Source organism: Rhineura floridana, chromosome 3 (assembly GCF_030035675.1).
Source record: "Rhineura floridana isolate rRhiFlo1 chromosome 3, rRhiFlo1.hap2, whole genome shotgun sequence".
In the NCBI taxonomy this organism is placed as follows: Eukaryota; Metazoa; Chordata; class Lepidosauria; order Squamata; family Rhineuridae; genus Rhineura; species Rhineura floridana.
This window is the reverse complement of record NC_084482.1, coordinates 16117619-16142704: the sequence shown is the minus strand read 5'-3', so window position 1 is coordinate 16142704 and position 25086 is coordinate 16117619. Positions and strand designations below refer to the sequence as shown.

The 25086-nt window shown below is 43.9% G+C and overlaps 1 protein-coding gene across 6 annotated transcripts in view; it reads right to left on the bottom strand.

Moving 5' to 3' along the window:
• The window catches only part of LRP1 (LDL receptor related protein 1), a 448332-nt gene that overhangs the window by 236981 nt on the left and 186265 nt on the right, over positions 1-25086 (bottom strand). For all 6 annotated transcript variants that reach the window (XM_061614615.1, XM_061614609.1, XM_061614610.1 and 3 more), the window contains 3 exons: positions 22089-22208; positions 20944-21072; positions 19925-20188 (listed from right to left, as the gene is read on the bottom strand). In XM_061614615.1, coding sequence (XP_061470599.1) covers positions 19925-20188; positions 20944-21072; positions 22089-22208 — 513 coding nt within the window. The remainder of the gene's footprint in view (positions 1-19924; positions 20189-20943; positions 21073-22088; positions 22209-25086) is intronic.

Here is a 25086-nt window from a genome sequence, read left to right as displayed (position 1 = left end):
GCTTTACAGATGAGAGCACCTTGTCCACATCCTCAGCAGGAAGAGGCCGGAATCGATCCCATTTGACCGGTTTGCAACTGGTTAACTCTAGCTCACTCACTGTATCCACGGCGCACGGAATCGAGCTCCTCAGGTGTTCGATTTTATCAGCAAAGTGCTTTGCCAGTTTGTCACAGGAGGCCTTAGACTGTTCCAAGGGTTCCTGAGCAACTGGACCGACCAGGCTTCGGACCACCTGGAACAACCTCCTGGAACAGCACTCAGCTGATGCAATAGAGGCAGCAAAGAATTCCCTCTTTGCTGCCCTTACCGCCACTTGGTAGGCAGCTATTGCTGCTCTAACCTGTGTCCGAGCATCTTCAGAGCGCGACTTCCGCCACCGGCGCTCTAGTCGTCTCACCTCCTGTCTCAAAGTACGCAACCGTGGTGTGTACCATGGTGCTACTTGAGTTCTATTCAGGGGGAGAGGACGTTTCGGAGCCACTCGGTCTAACGCCCCGGCGATCCTCTCATTCCACTCCATCACCAGGGCATCGACCGGGCAACCTTCAGCAGGTTCCAATTCCCCAAGCACTGTCAGGAAACCATCTGGATCCATCAGGCGTCTGGGGCGGACCATTCTAATAGGACCTTTACCCCTGCGGAGGGCATGCAGCATCGAGAAATCCATCTTTACCAGATAGTGGTCTGATCATGACACGGGTAAAAGAATTAGCCCCTAACTTCAGCACACTACCCTCCCCTCCCGGGACAAATACAAGGTCAAGAGTATGACCGGCTACATGGGTGGGCTCAGTATTACTAAGGCGCAGTTCCCAGGAAGCCATGGTTTCCAGGAAATCCCGAGGAGCTCCAGTGAGAGTGGTCTCAGCGTGTATGTTAAAGTCACCCAGAACTAACAGCTCCGGGGACAACATTCGCACATCTGAGATCACCTCGAGCACCTCGGCCAGGGAGTCTGCCGTGCAGCGGGGCGGGCGGTACACGAGTAGGATCCCTAAACTGCCCTTCGAGCCCAACCTCCAGTACATACAATCAACAAAGCTAGTCCCATGAAGGGGAGGTCTGGCAAAGAACAACGACTCTCGATAAATAACTGCCACTCCCCCTCCCCGCCTTCCAACCCTCGGCTGCTGTACGTAACGGAAGCCTGGTGGGCACAAAGCCTCAAGAATAGAAGCTGAGGCTTCGTCCAACCAGGTCTCCATAATACATGCCAGGTCTGCACATTCATCCAAGATCAAATCATGAATGATAGATGTTTTTTGTGCTACAGACCTGGCATTACACATCAGCAGTCGAAGGTCAGTAGGAATCCTGCGTCCCCCAGCTTCCTTCTGGTTCTGGACAGACCTGGAACAAGGGATGGATATTATGTATCTATCCCTTGTTCCTCTCCGTTGACATGGTCTACCCCCAGCACCATTCCAGCGCCTGCCACCCAATCTTGTTATACTTTGGCCCCCAACCCCTCCCACCTCTTCCCTCCCTGGTTTACACATGCCCCTATCTCCTCCGCAATCAATCAACAAGCCCAGTTGAAAAGGTCAAAGATGTTGTAAAAAATATTAAGGGATGGGTAATCAGGTCCAGTAGGGTTAGTCAGTCCTTCCAATCATGCGACTACATATACATAAACAATCATTCAATACCTTCATACCACAAAACAACCAATCATACAACATTCACACCACACTAATCCATGCACACATGTACACAACACAACCAACGTTAAAATTAGTCCTCTTCCAACATACAACAGCATAACAACACTTCAGTAGCAGCAGCAGACGGCCCCACGCCCACATGAGCAGCACCGTGCCTGGGTACTCCACTGGCGGCAGGACCGGCATGCAAGCAGGTAACGACAGGCGATGGCACGACCACAGCATCTGCAGAAGGTGCTGTCCTTCACAATGTTCTCCTGCCGCTGCCGTCGCCGCCAGCCGGGCCGTAATGACAGCCTGGTCTCCTCCAGCGATGCTCTCACCACCGCCAGGCCAGGATGCCTCCTCCAGCGGTGCTCTCACCACCACCAGGCCAGGATGCCTCCTCCAGCGGTGTTCTCACCACCGCCAGGCCAGGAAGTCTCCTCCAGCGATGCTCTCACCACCGCCAGGCCAGGATGTCTCCAGCAGGACTCCACACTCAGCCGCTCCGTGTGGCGCTCTCTCGCCGCCGCCACTCCACGCCAGCCGCCCCGAGCCGCGCCCAGAGCCTAACCAGCCTATCAGCTCTCCTGTTGGGCTATATTCAATCAGCGTCCTCCTCCACTCAAGACTGCTGAATCATAGATAACAAACCATGGCCTACAGAGGCCTCTCACAACCATTCATCAGCAGTATTCACCCAACAGGGTGGAACCAGCTCAACAGTCAAAGTAGATGATAAACTTAGAATATCTTTTTGTCTTTTTCTTCTTAGTTCCACAGTGATTTAGTTATAGTGTGGGTTAACTCCTATGATGTTCCTTTCTGAGTTGTTTTTGGTTGCTCTCAATAGCAACCCCGGCTCTGAGCTGCTCTAAGCTGCTGTAGACGACCAACAGACCAACAGCCACTCCCCGGCTGCAATCTTATCTTCAAGGCCGCTCAGTGGCGTTTTATAATCTCATCCAAGACAGAGTGTAATTAAATAAAAACTCTTAACTTACACTCTCCTCAGGCAATGTTCCTTTATAGGCCCCTTCCCAGCTGCAAGCAAGTGCTGTTTTGGAGTTGGAAGACAATGTTTTGGTCTTTGTCACAGGAGAAAGGAGAAAGCGTGCCTCTCTTCGGCTCTGTGGCTATCAAGTTATGAGCGAACCTCATATGTTCTAATCTACTTACATTCTGGAGGACAGAAACAATCCTTCCAAACTGTGATTTAGGGGTGGGGTGGCTCTTCCAATATTGCTGGACTCCAACCCCCATCATCCCTGACCACTGGGCATGCTGGCTGGCGCTGATGGGAGTTGGAGTCCAACAGCCTCTGGAGAGGCTCGGGTTCCCCACTCCTGCTATGATAAATATGAGAGGGACTGACATCTTAGTTTTGCTCTCCCCTCACTTCCCTCCCCACACTGCCCTACACAATGTCCAGATTTACTGTATTGGGGGAGGCTATTTTTTTAAAGTTAAGAGCAGCTGCAGGGAGTGGGGCAAACTGGATTGAGGCCTTGGGAGTAGCAGAGGGCACCATGCTTTTTTCCAATCTAAACTGCTCACCGCTAGAAAAAAAACCTGTAGATTTTGCTGTAACCCTCACTCCCCATCTCTCCCTCTGTGCAATGGGGAACTCTGGGTTTCCTCAAAAATTCATCAAGGATTCCTCAATGAAAAGAAGAACAGTAACTATGGAAAAGCTACCCTGAAAGAAGAGCTTGACCATCATTCCTGATCTTCCTTAGCTGGGTGTGCTTCTACGCCATGCTCTCCATTCAAGCCGAGCATCTGTCTGCCCAATGCCCCACACAAACCGAGTGGGCACTCTAGCCTGAAATATATCCCACAATATTCTGTAACATACCATAGTTCCAAATCAGACAAATAGGTGTGAAAAGAGTTCCTGAAGTTGGAAAGTTTAAAAACATCTCAATACTTAAAGTATAAAACCAGACACTGTTTATTGCATCCCAACAAACTATCGCCAAGATAACAATTATGTGCATTGCTTCCAAAACACACTCAGGCTCAATCCTTCTGTAGAATTTCTGGGAGATAATTTTAAAGTTAGAGAGGAGCCACCAAGAACGACTCTTTTAATGTGTTTTTGCAGCTGATGCACAGCTCATTATCAAAAAGCTATCCTCAACAGATTGCATTTGGGTAAAGGAGAGGAGACTCTAAAGGTATTTCCAGATGCTTAATATGCATTTCAATTCTTAACGCAGATCTAAAACCAGCAACAGGATAACATGCAGCAAAATAATGGACCGTCTTCCTATGGTCAATAGCCACAGTCACGTTTTCCACTTTTAATAGTCATGCTCTCCAATTTTCTTTTTTAAAGCAGTGGTGATATGTCTTACAGTGCTAGAGAAGGTAGCACATAAGATTCAACAATTAAAGGGAAAAGGACCACAAAATGGCAGCAAATTGCAGGGAGTGGAGGTGACTTATGCTTTGCCAGGTTGCATGAGGTCTCCTGCACTTGCAAGGTTCAGTGGGACAGTCTCTAAACCATAAAAAAAAGATTTTAAGTTTTTTAAATGTTAACAAAATTGTATGGGTATTGGGGGAGGGGTGTTGCTCTATACCAAGGATAGCCAATGTGGTGTCCTCCAGATGTTGTTGGACTCCAGCTCCCATCAACCCCAGCCAGAATGACCAATGACAGCCAGCATGATATAGTTAGAGTGTCAGATTAGAACCTAGGAGACCAGGATTCAAATCCCCATTCAGACATGAAGTTTACTGGGTGACCTTGGGCCAGTCACCATCTCTCTACCTAGCCTGCCTCACAGGGTTGTTGTGAGGATAAAATGAGGTGGGGGGAGGGAGAACCAGGTATGCTATCTTGAGATCCCTGGAGGAAAGGCAGGATGTAAATGTAGCAACTAGACAGATATAGTCAGCAATGATGAAAATTGTAGTCCAGCACCATCTGGAGGGCACCATGTTGGCTATCCCTGCAACATACTTTGCCTCATATGCACTATCCATTTGGTATCCATACATCACTCATCATCATAAAATACATGGAAGGGGGACAAAAATACATTTTCCAGCAACAGTTTGAATGCTAAGGAAATTTGGGTGTGCTCGTGCTTGTTTACTGTGCAACAGAAGTGATAGGTGGATCCCAATGCATCCAATGAACAAGTGCATAATGACTGTGCAAAGGATGGCCTGGAGATATACAGTGCGTAAGTTGTTTTGAGCTTTATAGGTCAAGTGCCAGCTCCTTGAAAGATGTCCAGGAGATAACTGATACTAATCCAGGAGCACCAGCTGAATGTGCTCCTGACAAGCTGCTCCCTGAAGAGGCAGGCTGCCACATTTAGTGCAGGCTACAGCTTTCAAAGAATCTTCAGCAGCAGCGTAGGTAGAGTGCTTTACAGGAAACAAGTCACAAGGTGACAAAGGCTCTGCTCAATCTGCTTTGTTTGCCCCCCCTCCTCATTTTTTTGTTCTTCTCAAGAGTTGATATGGTTAGCTTAGAAAGGCCATTAAGGGAAGAAAGTGTTGGCTGTTAAAGGCTCTTTAATCAAGACGTTTAGCCCTAACAACAGCAGGCTGGTACAGCTGGGTATAACCCAACACACAACATTTCCAACAGTACATGAAACTAACTATTGAGGGAGCCTGCTTAGAGAAAGCACTTAAGATCTTCTCTGCATGCTACATCTAAATTTAGGCTAAAGATGCTCTCCTGGAATTTGCTTCAGAAAATGCAAGCAGCTGGGTGTGGATTTACAAGTACCTGGACAAAATTTGTCATCTTGTAAAGGCCAGTAGAAGGTATCATTGGGTGCATTCCATGCAGAACACTGTATGTCAGGTGCATGATTTGGCTGTGACTTCTTTCTCTGTTATATTTAAAGCAAATTTCTAGCCCTCATGCATATAGAGAAACACTTTAAAATGAGTAGATGGCACCTAGTGAAATTGCTGTGTCCAAGAGGGCACTTTAGTTGTCAGGGGGACGAGCTGCAGCACCCTGAGCAGCTTCTTGTCCCTCCCTTTGACCTGACAGCCGACCTATCCCCACCCCCACCCCAGGCCTTCAAAACACTTTCCTTCTTCCATTCTCCCAGAAGGCCAACTATTTTAAAAACAAAAATTTGGCAGAAGAATAAATGATGCAAAATAACAGCTATGTATACCATATGCTCACTTTAAATACATATTTTAGGGTTGTACAATTTGAATTCTCTCAGTTCAGAGAGAGTTTGACACAACTACACACAGGAGGGGGGGAGGGAGGGAGGGAGGGGGGGAGAGAGAGAGAGAGAGAGAGAGAGAGAACGAAGAAACACTGGAAGACCCTTTTATCTTCCACAGGGCAATATTGCAGTGCTTGAAAGCAAGGCCAGGAGGAAGAGGAAGATTCCTTTTGCTTTGAAGCTGGAAGTGGAACTCACTCAGTTCATATATGGAGAAAGGAAGCTGTCTTGCTGTGATGAGATCTCCAGTCTGACAAAGAATGGAGAGGAGACAGAGGAACAACAAAAGGAAAGAAGCTTGCTCAATAATAAAAAAGGGATGCAATTTATTATTCTCTGACCACATGGCTCCATATCCAATGCACATTTATTTTAGGAAGAGTCTCCATTAAATTCTATGGAACCCAGTTCAGAGTAAATTCACAGGACCAGACTGTAAAAATGTTAACTCTGGAAATTGCATTAAACCCTCTTTTGGAAATAAGTACGCAGATGGAGCATGTGGGCGGAAAGTGTTTGTCCCTTCTCTTGTAGACTGCTTTCCCCCTCCAATTCTCCCATCCCCTTGGGTCTGGATTCCAGATCCATGTATCTGCCAGTGGGGTGGGAAGTGGCAAGAGAAACCAGTGGCCTGCTTGATGGAAGAGTGGGCAGTCATGCAAGGACCTGGCAGAACACTAAGGCCGTAACCTCTAAGTTAACAAGGATCTCCCCACCCTCTAGACAAAACAAAATCATGCATTAAAGTCAGCAGCATTCATTGCACTCTGTTGTCCAGATGCAGAAAGACCAAAGGAAAAGGGAGGGACCAGTACCACATGGACAGCTGAATGCTTGTATGTCCCCAACACAGGCCTGAAGACAAAGCAGAATACAGCTAAAGGGGGATATCACTCCTTTAGCTACATTGTGCTTTGTCTTCAGGCGAAGAGGGAAAGTTCTCTTATTAGTTCCCCAAGCATTACCAAATAGCATAAGCACCATCTTTTGGGCATGGGGCATAAATTCTGAACTTGGTCAGAGAAAGACGACCACACTTCCTTCAGCAATTCCCTGTGCCTCTTTAGGGATGTCCATTTCACATTTTGAAACCGAGCTGAGGATTCCCATTTAAGGGCCGAGGGGCGTTAAGCCTATTCATGTGCAGATGTGAATGGTTAAAATAAACCACCCAGATGAAATCTCTAACACAAACAAGGCCTTACTGTATGCTCCACAGAACTCAAGGCCAGGAGGGCCCCTATGGATTATTTAGACTGACATTCTGCATAATTCTAGGTTGTGAATTCAACCCAGTGCTTCTCAGCCAAACAACCTGTAACTTTCTCCCACTGCAACAGGAGCTGCTTTTCGTGCTATGCAGGCAGTGCTAAGTTCTCTCATTTTAATCCAGGGTGAAAAATGGATTGTTGTTTAACTTCTTGAATGATGGCTGCCTGAAGAAAAACAAGTATAGTGAGTTGTTTTGAAAACAACAGTGAAACCTCATAGTGAAGTGCCTCCACTACCATGGGCCATGAGAAATGGCTCAGTGACAGAGCACATCCTTTGTATGGAAAGTCCCCTATCTGAAACCCTGGAGTACCACTGCTAACCATTATGGGCTGGATCAGAGGTGGTAAATGGTGGTTCTCCAGGGTTTGTTGGACTGCAGCTCCTATCAGCCCCAGCCAACATGGCCAGTAGTCTGGGATGAAAAGAGTTGTAGTCCAGCAACACTTGGAGGACCACAAGTTAGACACCCTTAAGCTAGATGGGCCAGTAGTCTGAATTGGTATAAGGCAGCTTCCTATGTTCCATATGGCAAAGCATCAAGGCAGACCTCACACAGAAAAGCATGCACAGCATTTGAAGCACATACACAAACACCATTTGTCTCAGTGAAACATTCAGGTCTGCAAGGCCTCAAAAAAGGGGAAGGTTTTACAGACTGACAGGAGCATAGCAACTAAGAAGACATAGACACCTCACCATACCAAGGCATGCCAGCATATGTTCAGAGGCTAGTCAGTTTCAGACCCTTTTGTGATGCCCACCATTTGCAGAAAAATGCCCTTGAGAAGACAAGCACCTGTCGGGGAGCAATTTTAGTAGCGAAAACAGCTGGAAGATGCCAGTAATCAAATGGGGACGCTAGAAATGCATGGCCTCCTTTACAAAGAAGGAAACATGGCATATAAGGACCTGGTTATTATCACCTGGTTGTTCTACACTTAATAACAGGCTGAATGTAAATTAGCTCCCTGGTGAAGCACTGGTTGCGTACACACATTGTGGTAAAAAAAACATTGCCTTAATAAGCCAGGATATGCAGAAGTGGCATGCATTCACAGGCAGCTCTTTCCTGATGCTTCGCTCCTCTCTTTATAAGACTGGCAAAACAAGCCAGGATTCAGCAATTAACCATAGCTTCCTGTGTTATATATAAATCTAGAAACTATGGTTGGAAAAAATGGAAATGGACTGCCTTCAAGTCAATTCTGACTTATGGGGACCCTATGAATAGGGTTTTCATGGTAAGCAGCACTCAGAGGGGGTTTGCCATTGCCTTCTTGTGAGGTTGAGAGGCAGTGACTGGCCCACGGTCATCCAGTGAGCTTCATGGCTGTGTGGGGATTCGAACTCTGGTCTCCCAGGTCATAGTCCAACAGCTTAACCACTATACCACACTGGGTCTCTCTAGAAACTATGGATAATGGGTTCCAAATGACAGAGGATATGAAACCAACTTTAAACCATTGCTTCATATCTTGGCTTGTTTGAGTCCCATTAAACATGGTTTACGGGTTCACACATAACTCTGGTTGAGTGCTGCATCCTGGCTGGTTTTCCCACTCGCACAAAGGGAGGAACAAAGTCACAGGGAAGCAGCTACATGCAGGCACACACTACTTATGCATATCCTGGATTTTTAAACAAGGGTTTTTGGCTTCCTGTGATATGCAAGCTTGGTCAATGTGTTTCAGGTGATAAAGTCATCGCTCAATTGTGCTGTTAACCTAAAGTAAAAATGCACATAGAAAACAACACTCGATTGTCATTTTTAAGTTGTAAGGGAGTAGAGAGAAAAACAGTTGTTCTGACAAAAACCAGCTTGGATTCTGCACAGTATTTTTTCTGTGGGATGAAAAACAGAGGAGGAGGAGGAGGAGGAGAGCCCTTTTTAATTCCTAAGCTTTGAGGAAGGCTAAAATAAAACAAGGCTGGAGCCAAACTACATATGGGCTGTAGTTGGGAGTCTTTTTTCTCATTTTTATTTAAAAACAAAAAAACAAAACTTGGTAACCAAGCATCAAGTTGGTACACAAAGGGCTCAGTAAGAGGCTGGTTGCTATGCAAGCTGCGCAGTAACTTCTCAGTTTCATTTTCCTTCAGTTTAAGAAAAGGAGGAAAAAGCCATGGTACTGGGAGAAAATGGTCATTGTGAAAGCCAGTGGTTCTCATCCATATAATGGGAACAACCTCAAACAACCTTGTAGAGCCAAATGAATGCTACAGAGAAGCCACCATCCAGACATTGCTAGAAATAATCAGGATTATTTCTTTCACAAATGCAACTTTACAGACGTGCCTTTAGGTTCCTGCTGTTCTTGGAGAGGCACAGCACATCCCAAGCTGCACAGAACCTTTCACTAAGCCTCAGCCTCATAGCTTCTCATTAGTAGGCCACCTGATGCTGGGCACGTCTCTTGTTTTGACTTGAATGGGGGAAGTAAGCGGGGTAGGAGTTGATGATGGTGTTATTTACAAAATTCCGATTCCTTCCACATAATTAAAAGGCTGCACTTCCCCAGGTACTATTAAAAACCAGCTTGGTGTCTCAAAGCAACCTTGGAATTAACTTCCTGAATGCATAAATTCCTCAACATCCAAATCAACAGAGACAGCCTCTAACTGCCATACAGTGCTGCTCCCCAATACAGGACTAGGAAGCCAAAAGATCTGGGTACTATTCTGAACTCTGTCACTGAACTACCAGATGACCTTTGAAAAAATCCTTAACTCTTCTCACCGAGGAATCAGGGCTCTGTAACATGAAACCAGCCACTGTAGTGTAGAAGGAGTGTCAGACTAAGGCCAGGGAGGCCCAGGTTCGAACCTCCACTCAGCCATTAAACTCACTGGACAATCTTGGGCAAGTCACACACTCTAAACCTAACCTACCTCATGGAGTTGCTATGAGAACAGAATAGGAAGTATAGATCAGTGTATCCCACACTGAGCTCTTTGGAGATAATGTGGGAAACAAATGTAATAACTAAATAAAATGTGTTCTGTAATTCTGTAATGGCATTGTGATTGCCCAGCACTATCTACAGAGGGATGGAGCACCTTTTCTGGCTGGCGGATCAGACAGTTCTCTCCGCACCCCTTGGTGAGCCAAATTTGACAGGTGAGCAGTCAATCATTTGACATCACTATGATGGGCTCCTTCTGGGAGGAAGAGCAGGATATAAATTTAATTAATAAATAATAAAACAGTGACTATGATGTCAGGAGATACTGCACTTTGAAGCGTAGATTGTTGAAACTTTAAAGTGCAGCGCAGTGCTGTTTGAAAGCCCTTTGGCTGTTTGCAAAGGGTTCTCAGACTTCTCCCACATTCCTGTTTGGGCATCCAGTTTTTGAAGGCTCAAACAAGAATGCTGGGCAGCTTGAAAGTGCTTTTGCAAATGGATTTCAGGCAGCCTCTCGTTGCTCCTGTTTGAGGCTCTGAAAACCAGAGGCTCAAACAGGAACTCTGGACTGCTTGAACTGAGTAAGATTTAACCTCTGCTCATCAGATGATCAGCAGGATTTAAATCCTGCTGCCTTGGCTGCATGAACCTGTTCCCTTCTAGGAACAGGCACATGAAGCCAATGCAGAGTTTAACCCTGTCTTCTTTTCCATCAGCTGATGTCACCAGTGGCAATGGGTAGATAGGCGTGGCTTGGGGAAATTAACCTTGTGGGCTAAAGTAGACTCGCTGGTGGGCCAGGATCGCCCTGTGGGATGGAGGTTTCCCCCTCCTGGCCTATAGCATAACATAAGGCTTTCCTCTTTTATTATTTATTTATTAGATTTATATCCCACCCTTTCTCCCAGGAGGATTAATTATTTAATCATTGACTGAAGCCGAAAGGAGGAGTCAGAAAGGGTTTTGTGTGCCAAGAGCTAAATCCAAGGGAGGAGATTTTGTAGAAACTTCCCTAATAGCCCAGCCTCAAATGGCTGCAAGCAAACCTCAACCTGGAGCTTCTCAAAACCCAGTTTTGGAAAGGGGATAAAAAAACATATAGTTCTAAATTGAGAAGGGCCATAGTGCAGACCTAGCTTATAAAGTCAGCCAGTGTTTCAGAGGAAGCTGCCTTATACCAAGTCAAGCCATTGAACATAAGAACATAAGAAGAGCCTGCTGGATCAGGCCAGTGGCCCATCTAGTCCAGCATCCTGTTCTCACAGTGGCCAACCAGGTGCCTGGGGGAAGCCCGCAAGCAGGACCCGAGTGCAAGAACACTCTCCCCTCCTGAGGCTTCCGGCAACTGATCCTTGAGGGACTCTACTTTCTACAGCCCTCCATTGGGAGAACTGTCCGTTTATTCCTACTCTTTGCTTTCTGCTTCTTAACCAATTCCTTATCCACAAGAGGACCCCTCCTCTTATTCCATGATTGCTAAGCTTCCTCAGAAGTCTTTGCTGAGGTACCTTGTCAAACGCTTTTTGAAAGTCTAAGTACACTATGTCCACTGAATCACCTCTATCTATATGCTTGTTGACACTCTCAAAGAATTCTAATAGGTTACTGAGACAGGACTTTCCCTTGCAGAAGCCATACTGGCTCTGCTTCAACAAGGCTTGTTCTTCTATGTGCTTAGTTAATCTAGCTTTAATCATACTTTCTACCAGTTTTCCGGGGACAGAAGTTAAGCTAACTGGCCTGTAATTTCCGGGATCCCCTCTGGATCCCTTTTTGAATATTGGCATTACATTTGCCACTTTCCAGTCCTCAGGCACGGAGGAGGACCCGAGGAACAAGTTACATATTTTAGTTAGCAGATCAGCAATTTCCCATTTCAGTTCTTTGAGAACTCTCGGGTGGATGCCATCTGGGCCCGGTGATTTGTCAGTTTTTATATTGTCCATTAAGCCTAGAACTTCCTCTCTCGTCACCACTATTTGTCTCAGTTCCTCAGAATCCCTTCCTGCAAATGTTAGTTCAGGTTCAGGGATCTGCCTTATATCTTCCACTGTGAAGACAGATGCAAAGAATTCATTTAGCTTCTCTGCAATCTCCTTATCGTTCTTTAGTACACCTTTGACTCCCTTATCATCCAAGGGTCCAATCGCCTCCCTACATGGTCTCCTGCTTTGAATGTATTTATAGAATTTTTTGTTGTTGGTTTTTATGTTCTTAGCAATGTGCTCCTCAAATTCTTTTTTAGCATCCCTTATTGTCTTCTTGCATTTCTTTTGCCAGAGTTTGTGTTCTTTTTTATTTTCTTCATTCGGACAAGACTTCCATTTTCTGAAGGAAGACTTTTTGCCTCTAAGAGCTTCCTTGACTTTGCTCGTTAACCATGCTGGCATCTTCTTGGCCCTGGCGGTACCTTTTCTGATCTGCGGTATGCACTCCAGTTGAGCTTCTAATATAGTGTTTTGAAACAACTTCCAAGCATTTTTGAGTGATGTGACCCTCTGGACTTTGTTTTTCAGTTTTCTTTTTACCAATCCCCTCATTTTTGTGAAGTTTCCTCTTTTGAAGTCAAATGTGACCGTGTTGGATTTTCTAGGCAATTGGCCATTTACATGTATGTTTAATTTAATAGCACTGTGGTCACTGCTCCCAATCAGTTCAACAACGTTTACATCTCGCACCAGGTCCCGGTCCCCACTGAGGATTAAGTCCACAGTTGCAGTCCCTCTGGTCGGTTCCATGACCAACTGGTCTAGGGAATAGTCATTTAGAATATCTAGAAATTTTGCTTCTTCGTCATGACTGGAACACATATGCGGCCAGTCTATGTCTGGGTAGTTGAAGTCACCCATTACTACCACATTTCTTAGTTTGGATGCTTCCTCAATTTCATATCTCATCTCAAGGTCTCCCTGAGCATTTTGATCAGGAGGACGATAGATCGTTCCCAGTATTAAATCCCTCCTGGGGCATGGTATCACCACCCACAATGATTCTATGGAGGAGTCCGCCTCTTTGCGGGTTTCGAGCTTGCTGGATTCAAAGCCTTCTTTCACATATAGAGAGACTCCGCCACAAATACGTCCCTCCCTGTCCTTCCAATATAGTTTATATCCAGGGATAACCGTATCCCACTTGTTTTCTCCATTCCACCAGGTCTCCGTTATGCTCACTATATCAATGCTCTTCTCTAAGACCAAGCACTCCAGTTCTCCCGTCTTGGTTCGGAGGCTCCTAGCATTAGCGTACAGGCACTTGTAAGCAGTGTCCCTCTTCAAGTGTCTTTGGTCCATCTAGCTCAGAACTGTCTACACTAACTGTGGCTAAGGTTCAGGTTTTTTCCCCCAGCCCTTCCTGGAGATGCCCAAGAATAAAACTGGAGCCTTCTACATGCAAAGCATGTGCTCTATCACTGAATAACAGCCCTTCCCCATTGTTCCTACTGTGTTCCTCTTAGTTCAGCCAGAATGGGAGATTAAAAATTCCAACAGCTCTTGTTCTCAGGACATGTTCATCACAACAACTTCCTTTGCTTAGTACTACCAAGCATAATTGGTAACCTGGGCAGGTAGCTTTCCTTGGGGTAGCCTGCACTCAATTGGGAAGATGGCAACACCAGCTCTATCACTTGGACTGATCCTACAATGGTCCCTGCCCACAATACAGAATAGTAAGAAACAGGGCAGCCTAAAGCATCCTTGATGCTGCCCTGCTGGGAGTGGATGGTGAAATTGCATCTATGATCCCTGAAATAAAACCATTATCAACATGCTCCAACCATTTCTTCACCAGGAATTTATGCTTGTGGATCTTCCTTTAAATACCTACCCCACCCTTTCAACATTTTCAAGGCAGCAGAATTAGACAGAATAGCACACCAGATGTCCCGCCAACACCATACAGAGAAGGTTATTAATCACCTCAAGGACACATTTATATTTATCCTAGGTCATCTGCAACTTATACAGCATCATCAAGAGATAGTCTTTCCCATTTCTTCAGTGAACTGACTGCCTCAGATCAAAGTGAAAACATAGGAGGGGTGCTGTTTCCATACCCTTTTCCAGGTTCAAAGGATTCAGACTATTTTTGTCTGGCATAAGAATGAAAGGAGAGAGGCAGCCCCTTGGAGAGACAGCAGTGGAAAGAAAAAACTTGACTTGAGCTTAGGAAGGAAGGAAGGAAGGAAGGAAGGAAGGAAGGAAGGAAGGAAGGAAGGAAGGAAGGAAGGAAGGAAGGAAGGAAGGAAGGAAGGAAGGAAGGAAAGGCAAGCCTCAAATCTTGCTGCTTATTCTTGAAAAGGTACACAGCATTTTAAAAGCCGTTGGGCACATTCAAAGCTGTGATGGCTGCAGACCCACAATTTACAATGACAGGCTGCATCCAATTATGTTCAAAGTGCGAATTCAAAAATAAAAGTGGTGTGCAGGTGAAGAGTACAGAACTATCTATCCATCTGCATCTTGCCCCCACTGTAGTCACCCCACCCTGACACCCATCTGTACCCCCAGCCAGTTATTTCCATTATCAGTATTAGGCTTAAGAAAAAATTTCCATCAGGGCAATTCACCTGCTTAAGCCACAAGAATAGGGGTGGTTCACCATGCCCCACACTCCTTTTGCTCTTCAGATTGGAGCCCATCAGGTGACAGGGCAGCATTTTGCTACCTAACAGCACAAGCTGCAGACAAAGTGAGGCTATGGTAGTTCAAGAAAGGATTTGTTAATGAAGGATGGGGGAGAGTTAGATGGCATTGAAAGACAACACGGCAAGGGGAAACTATCCCAGGATGACAGAGTAGTATCTCAAGAGCTTGAATGGGACAGCAACAGAAGGCAAGCAAAAATCATGGAATGGAAAGGAAACAGGAGTAAGTTAGGGTGAAAGGTGTTCCTTCAGCATCAAGTTTATTTGATTGTTAGATATGCATCGCAGCCTTCTCTCAAGAAGCTAGTAGCAACATACATCAGATTCCCAGGTGGCTGACAGGGAGCCCATCCAGAAATCTAAGGAACGGGATGGCATAATTGGAGTGAGCACAAACTGGAAAACATGTAAGCAGCCCTCTGTCACTCTCCAAAGGCATTCAGTGGACCAGGAGTAGAGAAGTGGATGGCATGGGTCTGCCACCACTGGAAGGGCCAAAACAAAACACAATACAATATGCCAACCTAGTATGTTCTATCAACTACTGCTGGCAATATGGCAGAGTCTCCCTATATTAAGTCTCTTTCTTTGCCTGCTATGGAAAAAAGCAAGCCACAGACAACCAGCAGCACATTCTTAAAGCAAGGGAGCCCAACAGAGAATCCAACCACAGTCTGTGCTGCTTGTTCTGTTATGACTCATCCTGCCTCCATAAAAATAAAAATAATGTATTTTCTAAATCACTACCTTCAGGCTGAGAAACAGAGACTATTTGGCCAACAATTATACAGTACTAAAATAAATAATAATAAGCAAAAACAACAATGCACGCAAGTTACTTGAGCAATCCTAGATTTCAACATGTGACATGATCTTTCTCTGAAATTACACAGCTTTTTGGAAAAAAGGCAAAAGGGGAGCCAAAAGAGGGCTGAGTGAGAGCATGCAGCAAACAATGGAGCCTGGGTTCCTAACAGCTACTTACAGCTACTAAACGCAATCTGTTTCCGTGAGACAGTGGGGAGAGAAGATAAAAGACTAAACTCTAAACAAAATAACTGAAAACACTAATGTGTACTGTTGAGAATGTACTCAGATCCCATATTTTAAGAATATAAGCATGTGAAGAATAGTTCAGTAAATTGATGCCTAGATTAAAGTCTCTTGCCTTACTATAGATTTCCTACAAACCTTGGGCATTGTTTCTCAAGCTTTCTGAACTTGGGCCCATCTTTCAAGCTTGTTCTATTTTCTGGAACTAAATCACACATTCCATGAGTGAACATGCTAAGTTCCTTGCATGCAGCCACGTGCATACAGCCTATTGGCTCTATTTTAGATTGCTTTCAAGCTGTTTTTAATTTCATATTTTAAAACTGTTGGGACTCACCCTAGGACCTTTGGGTGAAGGGCAGAAAATAATTTTTAATAATAAGAGTAAGAATACCTGAGATTATATGTGTGGCCTAGGGTACTGAGCATTAGAACAGAAATAGCAAATGGTATCCCTGGCTTCCTCCTAAAAGCACACACAAGGAAACAGCATAAAAAGCAGCTCTTTCTGAATCATCTGCTTCCTAAATCACTTGAGGTGACTAAGCAATGAGATTACAATCCCCCCTACAAATCCAATGTGGATCAATGAGGCCAACCCACCAAGATCTTGGTGGGATCCTAATCCCCCATGGAGCTTTGCAATCCCACCCCATCCAGGTTCCTTCTGTCCCTCAAAAGTATTCTACCCCACAATGTAAGAACTACTGACTGAGGGGTAATTTTTCAAAGGCAAGCAGAGTGTTTCACATGCCAGCTTCCCACTTAAAAGAGACGGTTTCTGGTTTTGCAAATACCTGTTCTTTACAATTGCTGCCTCTTGCTTCCCTATCCATCAAACAATCATCCCCTTTTACAGTTTTTTTTTTACGGTTTTTACCCTTGAAAACGGTCCGGAAATTACAGCTGGTACAGAATGCGGCGGCGCGCTTGATTAAGAACAGCCGTCGCCATGATCATATCACCCCGGTGTTAGTGGATCTACACTGGTTACCAGTTGTTTACCAGGTCCAATTCAAGGTGTTGGTATTGACCTTTAAAACCCTATACAGTTCCGGCCCAGTTTATCTGAAGGAGCGCTTCCAGCATCACCAATTATGCCGCATGACAAGATCAGCCACACTAGACCTTCTCTCGGTCCCATCAGTTAAAACAGCTAGGCTGGTGAGGACCAGAAAGACGGCATTTTCGATTGTGGCCCCCACCCTCTGGAACTCCCTTCCTTTCGATCTTCGCCACACCCCCTCCCTGACAGGTTTCCACAGGGCCTTAAAGACCTGGCTATTCAGGCAGGCCTATGGGGTCTCTGGGGATGGGTCAGTTTCTAATGTTGTTTAATGCTGTTTAATTTTATTATATTTTTGGTTGTATTGTATTTTATCATGATATTGTACGTCGCCTAGAGTGGCCGTTTATTCGGCCAGATAGGCGACTCAAAAATAAAATTTTATTTATTTATTTATTTATTTACAGAAGGGTGCTGAGACAAATTAGAAAGTATGGCTATGATGATGTTAATTACTTCGTTAGATATAAGAAAAGCCATACTGGTAGGATTCAAAAGCCATCCTTCTTAAAAGTAAATTCAGATTCCAGTGGGTGGCTAAACTATCCCTTCATTTTGTTCTTATTTGGCCTTATGTACCAGGGTATTATGTTCCTAGCAAACAGACATTGCCTATTAAGAATTTGTACTTTCCTGCCCACATGTCTAATTTCAACCTGACCCCACATGTGCCAGATATGTGGGACATCTCCAGAGTCTTGCTGGATCAAACTGAGGTCTTCTCTGGCATCCTTTTCTCAACAGTAGTCAGACAGATGCCACGGGAAGGCAGCAAGTATGGTGTAAAAACAATAGCTCTCCTCTGTATAGTACTGATTTCAAGCATGGCAATTCCACTTAGTTATTATGGAGAGTAGCTCTATTTGCTTCACAATTTGCAGAATCCTCTTTTTTAAAAGCTACTTAAGCAAATGGCCATTATAACATCTTGTGGCACTGAATTCCCTAACTATGGGAAGAGACAGTAGTCAAACCCCACCCCCTTTCACTGTAAAACCTGGTGGGATCAGCTCCACTGTGTTTTTTAAAAAATCAGCGTCAAGCAGATTTCGCAACTGATTGACAGATCAACCTGTTGCCCTTCCAGGTGTGGCCAATGGAAACACTTTGCTGTAGGCACCTAGCGTGCTCATAGCCTAGGTATTGTGTAGATTAGTACTTCCTTCTGTTTGTTCTGAACCTACTGCTACTAAGTTTAAATGAGTAAACTTGAGGTTTTACAAAGAAAAATCTGTCCCTATCCACCCTCTTTCCATACCATTCATAATTTTATAAGCATTTATCAGATCATTCTTAGTTGTCTTTCTACTATTCAAGTAGGCTTTTAATGTTTAGTCCTGCTGCTACTTTTAATAATTTTAACTACTACTGCAGTTAAAGGTAGTTGTATTAATTTTGGTTTTAATATTGTGCACCATATTTCTGTTTCTTTTGTATGCTGCTTTGAGCCTTCATCTGAATAAAACAGGGTAGCATTAAAATAAGCAACAACAAAAACACAGAGGGCCCAAATGCTTCAGCTCTTTGTCATATTGAAAGCGCTCCAACCCCTTCATCATTTTGGTTGTTCCTTTCTTAGATGGAACGTATTATTTAGGATGAGGAGTGTGACTGGTTCTTTTCTACCAGGGATGGTAGATGGGGAATCTGTGGCCCTCCCACCAGCTTCATCCAGCATGGGATGAGAGGAGTCCAGAGACATCTGGAGGGCCAGAGTTTCCCCAGCCCTGATTAAGATTGGTTTGTCTTTGCTGCAGCATGCTGCCATTGGTCATGAAACCTGAAGTGTGTGTGTGCAAGGCCTTTTCCTACACCCCTTTCCCCATCACTACTTGTATCTTATGCAAGCTTCCTTGTAGGTAATATGGTCTAAAAGGCAGCCTATAGACAAGTATATTAATCAATAAAATAGACATGGCCTTTATAAGGGAACACAGCCACACTCACTCTGATGCTCTCATCCTGAACTCTACCTCTGATTATGCTGGCTGGGGACAATGCAGCCAGAATGGCACATGTCCTGCTTGCAGATCTTGGAACCGCTGCTGGCAATGTAGCCCATCAAGTGTGATTGTCGCCTGCTCTAAGAAGGATTAGAGGCACCGAGTAAATTACCTAAACGTTTTTCCTTTTTTCTGTTTAATGACTAAGTACTCCTCTTCACTAAGCATAAGGGATCTGAAAGAGATTATTCTGGAATAAACTGGCTCTACCTGTTTTGTCTCACTGCCTAGCCCTATGACATCAGGAAAACTTCAGAGGTGCATTCTGCCTGAGAAATAAACAAGCAATACATGGTGATGGACGAACACTAGTATAGGGACTGTCTGAAAACCAGTTTCCCCTAATGTTTGGGCTATATATCATATACTGGGCTACAACTTGGTCCAAGGCTAAGCAGAGGAGAGAGCAAACTTAAGTGGATCAGCCTGAAGGATAGACGCAATTAAAAAATGGTTGCAAGAAGGAACATTGTTTAACCCATCAATTGTGTGGAAGGTGACTACCAAAAGAGGCAGCATTAACCTATCTCTTACCATCAATAAAATGAATGCCAAATTTATGGGGGGTTTTAAACTCCAAAATAATGTTTACATTCTTTCAGCATTAATTGTGCAACTTGCCAGGAATGAAGAGGCAGAAGACAGTAATGAACATGTTGCAGACAAGAGAGACAGGACGGTCTCAAGGGTCTGAAAAATTATCCTTATTCAGTCATTGTCTTCATTTGTGACCAAGCCAATTGTTCAATCTCCCCATCCAATGGTTTACAATCTGTACAGTAAAGATAAAAAGCTTTGCCTCAAGGGACAACACCTACCAAAGATGATAACCCTCACCATCAAAGTTCTCCTTTTTTGCTTATTTGTTTCGATCAAGCAATGATAAAATAAATTGTTGCCTTCTTGGCTAAAAGTTCTGTTTGCTACACCATTTTGCCAATTGAATAACTACCTTTTTATCATCTAAAAACAACAACAAGCCAGAAGGGGATGTGGGTGGGGAATCAACCACCTGACTTTTTCTAGAAAAGTAAATTGGTACATTAATCTAAGGAAATGCAAGTTTCCATGAGGGAGATGCCTGTTCATCATATACAACAAGCAACTACTTACGATGCAAGCTGAGAGATATATTGATGGTCCGCTCCTCAACAAAGCCCTTGAGATTGGGGATCTTGGCACATTTCAGGATGGTTTGGGAAGAACTGTCACCAACATGGATCCAGCAGACTGTGTAATCTATGTAGTTGAAGTCCATGGCAGTGGTCTGCTTGGTGCTGGTGGGAGTGATGTTAGGGACGGACCCACCGTTCAGAAAAGTTGCCATGATGTTCTGAGAGTTGGCGATGAGTAGGATGGGAGGTCGCTCTACTGGTTCTGTTGAAGAAACAGCCAATGGAGAAGCAAGACTTAGGCACCAAGGTCTATGTCATCTTAGGATAGGGCCCACCAAATGCACTCCCAAGGGAGACCTCAGAGTGACAAAGTAACAGTGTGCACATAAAGCCTCAAGCCCCCACCTGTAATATCTAAAGAAACAAAAACTATTAGGCAGGCAAGGAGGGGAAACAAACTGTGGAATGGATTGGTTTGTCCTATCATGCTGCCCATCATCAAGAAAAAATCTGTCTCAATGTGACAAGTTACTTGTGTTGCTCTGCAAGTAGCAAATCCCTACAAATGTGCATTATATCATTGGCAAGGTAACTTGGCTCAAGGGGATCATGTGTAAAATGTGAAGGTAAAGGGCAATTTAGGCCCTAAATGACATTTATTTATTATCTATTTATTACATTTATATGCCACCCCATAGCCAAAGCTCTCTGGGCGGTTTACAGCAATTAAAAACATTAAAAACAAATATGCAAATTTTAAAACACAAAAAACCAATATAAAACACAATTTAAAAAATTAAAAACAATTCAAAAACTTTAAAACATTCTGGAAGTCTCCAAGGAATAAAGCTGGCAACTTTCTTTATGAGAGCCAACATGAAATGTCTGGCATCCCAAAATATTTGAGAAGTTTTACCAAACTGGGCTGTGCAGAAGTGCTTTATAGGGAATAATGACACCACTGCTTGCCCACAGGGTAGAAAAGCAAAGGGCTGGGAATAATTACAGATCTCTTACCATTCTTGGCTTTGCATGATTTGTGATCAGGCTGGAGCAGATATCCCTCAACACAACTGCATGTGTAGGAACCATGATGGTTGGTGCAGGTTTGGCTACAGGTGCCATAAACAGTACATTCATCAAAATCTGTTAAGGAGAAACGGGGGGGGGGGAAATACAACACCTTTAAAAAAATCCCAACAAGAAGAAAAATAACGTTTACACTATAACAACATTTCCTTAATATTGCTAAATGATCTCCCCCAAAATAAGCAATTCCCATGAAACTAACCAAACACAACCTTATTACCATATTAGATATATAACATGCCCCAGCAAAATGCTATTGAGGGAATGAATGACTGGAGTGGAAATACTATAATTTTAAAAACAAACAGATCCATCATTGGATAAAACAAAGTAAGTACATGCTCAGTTCTTCCAAGGGCACAGTTCTCTGAGAAGCTGTCCTATACAGGCAATTCTAAAATGAATGGGAGCTGCCCAAGAGCAAAGGAGTTCCCATAAATTTCCATTTGAAAAGGTCAAGATTCCAGAGCATCTTACTATAACTTGCAAGGCCTCCAAATGGAACACGTCTTAATACTCAATTTTTAAGCATTTTATCTGTGTCACTTTTGACTCGTTAGATGCTTACAAATCCCATACCTGTTTCTGGGTCTGCTAAAATGTTTTTTACAAAGTGAAAGTGGCATATAGCTGATGTACTGGAAGTGACACCAATACAACTCTCTTGTCCATCACAATTAAAAGCCTGATACCAGAACATATTTACTGAAAGCCATCCAATTACTACTGAAGACCTGGATCCAGAATTTGGAACTCCTGAATGACAGCTTACAGCACTAGTTCATTACTTCATGGTATCTCTCAAGCTTGATATTTCTTGTGCTTCGTGTGAAGGGGGAAAAAACCATACACAATCATTTAAAAAGCCACAACACAAATCAGTCAACCATGAATTCCCACTGACAATAAAAATGATGATTGGCGGGGGGAGGAGAGGAAGAGAGACAGACAATGCTCTTACTATGGGGAAAGCAACAGTTATAGCACAAATGTGTGTTTTTACTCCCTAGAAGCTACTGGCAGAGGTCTGTCTTCTGCACCCTCTCCTGTTCTGTATTATGGCTGCCACCTACCTTTACAGCTTTTCCCATCTTCAGCCAGCTGGAAGGTATTGTTGCAAAAGCACTCTGGGCCATTCAGAGTCGGGACACAATTGTGCTGGCAGCCCATTAACGAGCAGTTTCTAAAAAACTCTAAAGAAATGAAAAAAGGGGAATGGCATCAATTGGATACTGGGAAAGTGATTTAGGTTAGAGCAGGTGTGGGAGCACCTGTAGCCCACCTGACATTGCTGGACTACAACTCCCATCGTCCCTGGCCACCAGTCTGCTGGATGGGGCTGATGGGAGTTGGAGTCCAACAGGCTCCCCACCCCTGGCTTAGAGCATTTCAGAGAAAAATTAACCCTAGATTGGTGTCAATATTCACTGGATATATTTTCTGCCTTAATATTCATACATGGCACAAATAGTTGTGCAAGAATCTCCAAGGCTCATGTAAAGATCTTATTGTGTTTTGTTCTGCATATATAAATTGTAAATAAAGTTCCCCTATACATCAGGCTGGCATACAGCAAAGAATGAATCTTGCTTCATCAAATTAGTTACAAAATGTTATTGTTCCAAATGAACACACTCCATTTCATATTCAAAAGGTTTTCAGCAACGCAGCTCTTTCAAAGGCATGGCAGGCAAGCAGCTAATGGTCAAGCTCCTTCTGGGCAAAACTCTGTAATATTTCTCTATCTGCATGTCTCCATAATATAAATTCTTTTGTATTTTTTAAATTATGCACCAGAATCTGGGAGTGAAAAGCATAAAAGATCTCAGAGGATGCTGGGGGGAGGGGGATATCTCATATTGTCTGGAACTGCTCATAATCCAGAGTTGTCACCCCATAATCCTTTGCAACACTGCAAGGACTCCTGGGGTGTTCCACTTGGTTTGACATGGCAAAAAATCTTGGCCCAGCCCTAAATCAGACACACAGGTAACTAGTAAGCAACTTAAATGTAGAAACTAAATCCCTGATCCACTAAGGCTATCATAGTTAGGCAGCATTGGTTTCCATACTCAACAGAACACAAAGGAATGCAGTGGCCTCCATTATTCCTGTCATCCCAGATTTTCCCAATAAAGTGAATCAGATGCTAAAATTTTACATGATTTCTCATTCATTGTTAAAACTGTCTCTCAAGTGGCCCCTGACTCCGATAACTTTCAGAAGATGCATGCAGGTGCCTTATTTATCTACTCACTCATTCATTCTGACATTTTACTCACTTAGCTACCATCCCAAAGCCACTGTGACTATGACAGATCCATCTATTCTAGAGCTAGTCACATAACTGACTAGATACCTGGTGGGAATGGCTTTTTTGATCATCTGGGACAGACCAATCCTGCAAGTTCCCAGACACACGAACACTCACACAAATTAGATTCAACCCAGAAGGCTTCGAAGTGTATGGGGGTGGGAGTGAAGAGGCAGGGAATGAAATGTTCCAGCTTGCTAGGAATGCTAGCTACTCAAATAAAGCAGCAATAAGATGAGCTTCCGCGGCTCCAATTAATGAACAAAGGGACCAGCACTGTAGCCAAAATGTGTGCTACTAGAATGCACTTAACCTACAAACGGTTCTTTGTGTCCCTCCCCTCCCCCCCATTATTTCTATTGTCACTACTGCCACTTCAGAGTTCAGCATTTTGAAGCTGTTTTAAGATGACAGTCCCATGCATATTTATTTACACTGAATTAGTTCACAGCAATTTCAAAATTGAATTCATCATGAGAAGAGCCTTGGGGCAAGTTTCTATGTGACAATTTCTTCGATACACAAGCAGCCCTGAATGATCTTCAGTCACAATTAATAATGCAACCTGGACACCAGGCAATCATGGATATAGACTCCATCAGTGGCTTTTCCATCTGGCAACTGTCCAAAAGGGAAAGGAGTGACAGCTTTGCACGAGCAAATGCCATTTCCCAGAATACATGCCATCAGTGGCTATTCTACCTGGTAATTGCTTAAAGGAAGGGCAAGACCACTAGGCCCCTCTTGATCAGTCTGGCTAGGATCAACTGGGCTCCTGCCACCCAGAATATGCTTCATTAGTGGCTACTCATAAAGTGATCGTATCTGACCTCTAACTCTGCATGTCTGACTTCCTCTACTCTCTACTATCCCCTGTTCCCTTCTTTGTCAAGTCTATTAGTTTTATAAGCCATTCTGGCAGGGACTTTCTGATTCTTTGCATATAGTGCTTAGCAGAATTTCAAGGGGAATAATCATCACAGTTGTAGTATGATGGCTGGTAGTAACAATCATTTTCGGGGGGGGGGTTGGAAGGAAGAGTCATCAAAAACACAGGAATTGCTGACTGCTGCTTCTGTAATTGTTAGGTTCACAAGTTTATATTTGATCAATAACAATGGCTGTTTGTGCATAGATGAAAATGTCACATGAATGGAGTTTTTGGGTTTTCTCTCTTATTTTACCCTTCCATCCCCATGTCAGCACAGCACCTGATGGCAATGGAGGATAGGTTTGCCATGTGCGCTTCTATAATATGTCATTGCAAGCTACTCTATCCACTGTTGTACCTACCAACACTTCAAGGAATGGGATGGCTACAGATTCTCATGTAGAATCTTGTAATTTCCTTAGTAATTTCCAGCCTTATGTGGATGTCACCAAACAAAAATGGTCTGTGTTTTTTTCAAGAGCGCATGAAAGAATGTAAAGAATCTGAAAAGCCCTTAGCCAGGTGTCCCATTGAGCAATGGAATGGTTTCATGGCCTTCCCAAAAACAGATTAATCTCTTAAATACCAAGGTCATGAAGTCTTGAGCACCAGCCTGAGGGTACTTGAAGAAGTGCTTCCAGCAAGGTTTCCTGATATGCCTGGCTTTCACAGTTTAATTGGTATTAATGGCTGCAATAAATGTCAATAACATTCCCATCTGCCTCACATTTCCCGCAATGCAAAGAGAAGATAAGCTCGGGCCACAACGGAGATTTCCCTTCCTACCTCTCCAATAAACCATGACAATTCAAAATTCTGCCAAAGT